A 7881-nucleotide genomic window follows, 5' to 3' on the forward strand; every position below is an offset into this window, starting at 1 on the left:
TTTAGTCCTGTAATGTATATTTGCTGTATCTGGACAAGAAAGTATTATTTATTAATGATAACACATGGTTTACTAAATGCTTACGGACAGAAGCCATTACACCTTGAGAATGGTTGATATCTCTATTATCCACAGCAAAGCAATCTTGTATTTCAGATTTCATTGTCGGGCAGCAAGAGTGAAATTATATATCTATTGAATATCTCGACAGCTACATATTGTTGAATCCCATAGCCTTTCCAGAGTCTTACAATGCAGTACAAATATCCTGAATTTTAAAAACAAAAACTACTGTAAATGTGCTAACCAACACCATTGCTATTGCTATTTATCTACAGTATGGAATTGCTAAAGGTAAGATCCAACCACATGCTGACAATGAAGACTGCACAATACTGTGCTCCGCAATCATAAAAAAAGATAGTCCCTTTTTTTAAAAGCATAAAACTTTATTTAAAATAAAAAAAACTTTAGTATTTCATCTTAAATGAAGTAATGCCGTTGAAGTAATTTTGCATTTTGATTCCCCTGTTTTTGTTCTTGGTCTTTATTTAAGAGTGATTTACTCAACATAAGGTTACCAAGCTTTGAAAAAAAAAACCCTGCAGAGTCAGCAAACACCTTGCAGAGAGTGTGGAAAGAGCCAGCACTAACAGAGGGCATTGGGACACAGCCCAGCAACAGGGATCTCAGATGTAGAACATATAAAAAAAATCTCAGGCCAGGGTAATCCCTATATTATGACCAGCTTCAGATTTCAAGGACTGGCAAAAGTATTGATTTGAACAGAACATTTTACAGCGCTGGGGAATCCCTCTGGATTGCACCACCGCCTGCTCAGTGCCATTCTGGGATTACCGATGCTAATAAATGATTGATGTAATGCAGATGGATGCCCAAATCAATATTATACAATGGCAAGGATCGTCCTCCAATTCATTTCAACATACAGGACATCAGGAAAAAAAAAAAGTTCCTATTACTTATTGTGAAATGAAATCAACAGTTAATGGGAAAATCCCGTTGCCCTTAGAACAGATATGTTTGATAAAGTGATTATCCTAAAACAATCTCATATATGAGTCAATGTATCGAGTGGGAACATATTCCTGTTTATAAACATTTGCATAGTTTTTTTTTAATAAAAACTTGAACAGAATATTGATACAAATGGGTTCAAATGAAGAAATGCCCTTCTAGTGTTGCTTTATTTTTTCCACAGCGGAATATTATGAAGGTCATTTGAAATGTCTTCTAAATGTTAAAAGCTCCTCAACGTGAATACATTTTGAGCTGTAAATTCACACATTTTTCCACAGAAACAAAACAGGCTAGCCAGACTGCCCAAACTAAAGAAGGTGATCCGATTAAGCAACAGTAACAGCTCTCACTGTATTTATGATTTAGACAAGATTTTACATTTAAAAGAACATTATTTAAATGTGGATGCAACGTTTTTTTTTTTTTAAACTTGCATTACAGTCTTAAATTATATTGCCATTGTGTATCTTATTTCATTACGATCTTTGACGTGTTGCTTTGATTCATCATTTTGGTCCCGTTTGTATGTAAAGTATGTAAGTCGACCTGGTGTTCCTGTAATCCAAAGCACTGTTTGCATTGGATATTAGATTCAATACATTAAACACAGAAAACTCCCATCTCAACGCTGGTAAATACAGCAGACCGAGAACTGAGATCTCACAGTCATAAAGCGATTGTGAGATGTTAGCACGAAGATCTGGGACACATCATTTTCAATTTAAGTAACACAGCGCTGGGATTTCAGAGCCAGCACATTATGCTGGAGAACCTTTTACCCTGTCAGTGATAGGTAAGACAAGTGCTTTTCCAATGAAGTATTGAACTTGTTTTAAAAACACAAGCTACAGTGAAAGCCTTGTGAGGTCTCGTCTGCTGAGACCACCCAATCGATCGGATCACAGTGTCTATTTCTCTCTATATCGATGAGGGGTTTTAATGATTCTGCGGCATTAGGATTAACAGATACAGTTACAAGTTACTGCTCTCCAACAGCAGTCAGCCCATAATGACCAGGATATTGATTACTTTGATATTAATATAATACAGGGTGATTACACAGTCAGTTGGTCACTCTGTAATGATCCTAGGAAGATAAATATTCCTAGTGCAGAGTAATTCAACTTCACAGGTGGAAGTACAGTGCCAACTGATTGGCAACACATTTTTAAGGATAACCGCTCTTATGTCATCAACTGCTTGATAATATGGGTCGAAAATGGTTTCAATTAATAGGATAAGCATTATCACTGAACAGATATGTTTTATATTTCCATGCACTGTTAGATATGTTGATTTTTAAGACCTTAATTTACTCAGGACCATGTTTCAACGATATAAAAGCCAAAATGAATGTATGTCAAACTATTAGTTTCACATCAGTATTTACATATGACGATGTTTAGATCAGCTATACAGGACCCACTGCAAATATATTGAGAGAGATCATTAATATAAAATAAAATGGAAGCAGAAACATTCATGTTCTGTCGATAGAATGGTAAACCAACAAAGATAGAAAAACAAAATATGGGCTACTGTACGTTTCTAGAGCCTAAAAATAACATGTGTTTGTGAGTACAGCATGTGTCATATTCCTGTAACCTTTTTCCCAAAAACAACTATGAAATATTTTGCAGCAAAGCCCTCGTAAAGCTCAGTTACAGGAAAACAAAACTAACAGGTACATTTATTTTATTCAAATGCACCCCCTAATCCTCATCAGTGTAAAAATACCATGCACCCTGCTGTAACATGAAACAAGATGAAAATTACAATTTTTTTTTTTTTTTTTTAATCCCCCCCAACCCCCTTTTGTTATCATCTTTTATACGATTCCTTGCAAGAACAGAATGCTGCACCTGCTTGCCAACCAGTCAGACAGGGTTCGGTAGTGTAATTTAAACAATTTCCCGGGTAGGCTAAACACTGAAATACTGCAATCAGGGATTGAGGCAACTACTGAGAGCCAGATGGATGGAGCTAATCAGCGCTATGATACAAAACTGACCTGCCATATGTGGAGTGCCAGTTGCTGTATACAAATTGAGAGTTTTTCCACTGCACGTTCTCACTTCTCGTTTGTTTTCCCTTTCTTTCTGTCCTTGATACTTCAAATTAGTGGCTTCTGTTCACAAAATAGCAAGTTAACCCTTTCACTCCTTGGAAGCCATTGCAAAAAACAAATATATCAAAAGGATGCTTTGCAGCAGTTTGAAGCTGTATATGAGAACACAGAACTACCTTGCATTTTCTCGTAACTGCTAATCAGTATATATGGGATTTAAAAAAATATATATATATATACATATATACACATATACATATATATACACACATATACATATATATATATATATACATATTATATATATTATATATATATATATACACACAGACAATTTTACTTAGCTGTATGTTGCTTCAAAATAAAAAAGTGCCATTTTTTTCTTCTTCTTAAATACACTTTTTTGTTTTGGCTTTTGTGGTATAACTGCTCTTTCTGTTGTTACTATGGATTTAAATAGATGTCTTTTTGCTGTATATTTTAATTGAACCATCTTCTTTATTTTTCAAAGGATAGTTTTCTTTATTAATACTCATGTTATCTAATCTTCCGACTGTATCCTGTGACCTGTAGCAACTATGAATACATGAAGTAATTTGGTGATTAACTCATTAGTACATCTGGACCCTCTCTAAATGTCTTACTTAGAGCCTTTAGCTGACTGAAAAATGACTACAGGATGAATATTGAATTTACCTCTAGCTTCTCTAAAAAGAAAACAAAAACAAAAAGACACTCTAAAACCGTTTAGCCCGTGATCCGACAGAAAGAAAATAGGCAGCCATGTTCACATTGTGCTAGTCCTGGAATGCCAGACATTTTGTTATATCTATTTCAGATTAAATGTCTGATTAATTTAAGGAAGTCTTTCGGTAACCGCATTTTCTGTGCTCATCAGTAAATGCAAGTTTAAAATTCTCATTGTTCTTTGACAAGTATCTCAAAGCAATACATTTCTATGTTTGAAAATCCAATTTGCAGTACAGTTCCGAATCATACTAATACTGTCTCCAACTGGCGTTTAAATGCGTAAATATTACCGACCTTTAAGGTACCTCAAGGACATATAAATGTATGCTGTATATATTATTCTTTATTTTTTGTTTCCACAGGACATTCCCTTTAAATATGAAATGAGTCAACCATCCAACCAATTGTAATGTTGAATCCAGCTGTAGAATAAAGCCTAGTATCCCTGCACATTGCTGTTTAGCCTTAAACCACAGAGCAGTATGTTATTTTTATTCCTCTTACAGAACTGGCATATCAAGTCTTTGCAAGTTTCAGTCACCAGTAATTAGCCACTGTTATTGTACAGAAATAAAACCAATGCATTTGCGAACAAATTGAATATCCCATTTTTTTTTAAACTCTACAATGCAACAAGTCATGCTGTTCTATTTAAAGCAAGCTATTCAACAAAATCAATCTTGCAGACCTTGCAGTTGTTGCCAATTATTTTATTATTTTCTCCCAATTTGGAATTATGTTTTAGGCTCAGCTCTCACCGCTACCACCCCTGCGCTGACTCGGGAGGGCGAAGACGAACACACCGTTTTTTTCACACTGCGGACTCACCATGCAGCCACCCAAGAGCTATAGCGTCAGAGGAAAACGCAGCTCTCGGGCAGCTTACAGGCCAGCCCGCAGGCACCTGGCCAGACTACAGCTGGTGCGAGGTGAGCCGAGGACACCCTGACCGACTTAACCCTCCCTCCCCCCGGGCGACGCTCGGCCAATTGTGTGCCCCCCCTGGGAGCTCCCATCCATGGTCGGCTGTGGAATAGCCTGGACTCGAACCGGCGACGTCCAGGCTATAGAGCGCATCCTGCACTCCACGCGGAGCGCCTTTACCGGATGCGCCACTCGTGAGCCCCCCTTGTTTATTCTTTAACTCATTGGAATACCTGAAATTCAGTATCATACTTGCGACAAAATAGTATGAAAAGTATTTTAAAAGAGATTACTCCAATCTTTAATTACTGTAACTCCTATTTTTTTTTTTTAAAAGATGTTTCACATTAATGTCACAGCATTACTCTAAATAACAGTGCGCTTATACATTTTCCATTAGTCCCAATGCTGCTTTATCTAAAACAACACCTCTAATCGGTTCCATACTTATATCTCTGTGCAGCTACATCACAATATCTTTTTTTACAGACACCAGCTCAAAAAGTCAAACATCATGTAAATCTAGTAATATCATTGCTTTAAGTCCTTCTAAGCAAATACACATACGCTATAGAAGCCAGCAGTCACCCAAACTCAGATCTCCAGATTCTGCAGAGAGCTACCTACACCACAATCCTGACCAGAGTAACTGAGATACCTACACCCCTAATTGGAGTACAACATTTGCAATCAGGTCCAAGTTAAAAAAAAGAAAACAAAAAAAAATAGAAAGAAAACTGTGCTTATTTAGTGAGTTGTCTGCCACTGGAATGATAACCGGTTAAAGATTAAAACACCCACTGTCTTGTGACGATTTAATGCAGTAAGAAGGGGATTTACTCAGCCTGTCTGCTTTCAGAAAGGGTTTCCCTGTGACTTGAGTTTTCAAATTGCACTTGCAGATAGATCCACACTACAGGAAGGGCTCAGAATAAATTATATGACCCCCCCCCCTTCCCTTCTCTCTGGTCATTGCCATTTCCTTTCGCCAGCTGAGTCCTTCATCACAAGCCTGTTGCTAAGAGTTAGAGAAGACTACATGTTATGTGAATATGTGAAATACAGAAAAATAGATTACAAGGAGAGTTATCTGAAGATCATTTTTTTATTCTCTCACACACCTGTGGAATGAGGCATCTTGGGACGAAAAGCTTATGTAATCTTCCAAGATGGGATCTTGTCTCTATTTTTTTACTTGTACACAAGTAATCATGTAATATATTTGCATTAGTAGTGTAGTAATGTAATGTAATGTAATGTAATGTAATGTAATGTAATTACGACATTATGGGCATGCATTGCATACAGTGCAATTAACTACAATTACAATAAGAAATAGATGCAAAAATGGACATAATTTGAAACAAATTAATCAAAACTTATTTGCTCTTTCGAGAAATAAACAATATTTTAAACATCCCTTTATGACGTAGTGTCCATTACACAACATACATTTTTCATTGACATCTTAATTGCTAAACCAAGCTTCTGAAATAATAGTTTCGGATATGTTTACATTTACACAATGCCACGATCGCTGAAACAATCTGAAGTTCATACTCGCCTACAGAGATGCAACATCCCTTTCCTGGGTTACGGGGTGGGTCATGCTTTCACATATTTGTGTTTTTAGCTGCATGGGGAGGGACGGAGGTACAAGGAGCATGAGTGACTTACCCAAGGTCATGCAATGAGTCAGTGCCTGAGCTCCGTGGGATTCAAACTCAGAATGACTCTTAGTCTTCTGCTTACTAGAGCGAAACAATAAACACAAATACATTGTACTCACTGCAGATTTCCTAAACAGGATAGATGTATAATTTTAAAGTTAGAAAAGGATATCGAGATACTCAATCAATTCCATTGCCTTTACTGCAAGCCCCCCTGCCACCGCCTCCCTTTTCCCCCCAATTTCTCCTTACCAAAAGCGACCTACCCACCGGCTCGTTGGATGGGATTTCCCTGGGAAAAAGTAGTGATCTGATCTCAGGTAGTGCATTTTCAGCAGGGGCTACACCCAAATGCTGCGGGTACCTCATCATCTTGAGCAGCAAAAAGACTTCTCATACACAGAGAGATGGAGCAGGAGAGGGACAGGAGAGAGAGTAGAAAAAAGACAGCGTGCACGCACACACACACACTCTCTGAGCCCCAGATGGACCATTCCACAAGCAAGCTCAGCGTTAATAGCTGTCTGCTCTGTGTGATTCGAAAACCAACCAGCGCAAACACCCTGAAACAGCACCAAAACAACTGCCTAAGAGCTCACTTCACCATGAGTGAGCATCACTAGTATGAAAACAACATGCAATTCTTTTAACTTCTTAACCTGCATACTCTACCAGCAAATATAACCCCCCGCCCCCTTCCCCATCAAAGATAAAATATTCAGGGACTGCACAGAGAAACGTAGTGGAAACTGAAAACAATCCATTCCTTTACCTCATTGCTTAACAAAGCAGCGTTCAACGTGCGGCTGATCTCAAACATCTTTGCTGTAAAGGGTGGCTTTCCTTTTTCTTTCTTTTGGAAAAGGGAGGGGGAGGACAATCCAAGAAAAAGAAAAAAAAACTTCTAAAAAAAAAAAGAAAGAAAGAAACACACACAAAAAAAAATTGAAATCCTTATTTATTTCTTTTCCCTCCGCTGTCGTTGTCTGCCTCTGTCAGCACAGGACTTTCTGCCCAGGGTCTCTCAACACACGACTAGAAAGAGAGACACAGGGAGAGACAGAGAGAGAGTCAATATGTTATCTCCCCAGAGTCAGCACATTAAAAACAAGCAGTCGTGCTCGTAAGGATTGCTCCCTTATCTTTCACTCGCATACACACAATGTGCTCTGCTTCTTACACAGCTCTCTGGCAGATTAGCTTGTCCCAAAACATAGCTCTTAGTTTAAACTCTCTCTCTCTCTGCCTCTCTCTCTTTCTTTCTCTCTCTCCAATGGGTACAGTTCCCTGTGTTACCACAAGGTGGGTAGGCTGTGCTAACTAACATCTGCTTCCTTCCTCCTTGATTTTTATTCCCCGCCTCCTTTGTAACAGATAAGCAGGTGCAAGATCTCTCATCTCTTTCTTTTTTTCAGCAAAGCTCAAATC

At 38.0% G+C, this 7881-nt stretch overlaps 1 protein-coding gene across 2 annotated transcripts in view; it reads right to left on the reverse strand.

Moving 5' to 3' along the window:
- LOC117412002 (ELAV-like protein 4) overlaps positions 1–7678 on the reverse strand; it is a 53130-nt gene extending 45452 nt beyond the window's left edge. The window contains exon 1 of one of the 2 annotated variants that reach the window (XM_059031538.1): positions 7226–7678. In XM_059031538.1, coding sequence (XP_058887521.1) covers positions 7226–7273 — 48 coding nt within the window. In that variant the 5' untranslated portion in view covers positions 7274–7678. The remainder of the gene's footprint in view (positions 1–7225) is intronic. The other variant, XM_034019930.3, reaches the window with a different exon arrangement.
- Between the last annotated feature and the right edge of the window lie 203 nt (positions 7679–7881).

The sequence above is a fragment of the Acipenser ruthenus genome, chromosome 10 (assembly GCF_902713425.1).
Source record: "Acipenser ruthenus chromosome 10, fAciRut3.2 maternal haplotype, whole genome shotgun sequence".
In the NCBI taxonomy this organism is placed as follows: domain Eukaryota; kingdom Metazoa; phylum Chordata; class Actinopteri; order Acipenseriformes; family Acipenseridae; genus Acipenser; species Acipenser ruthenus.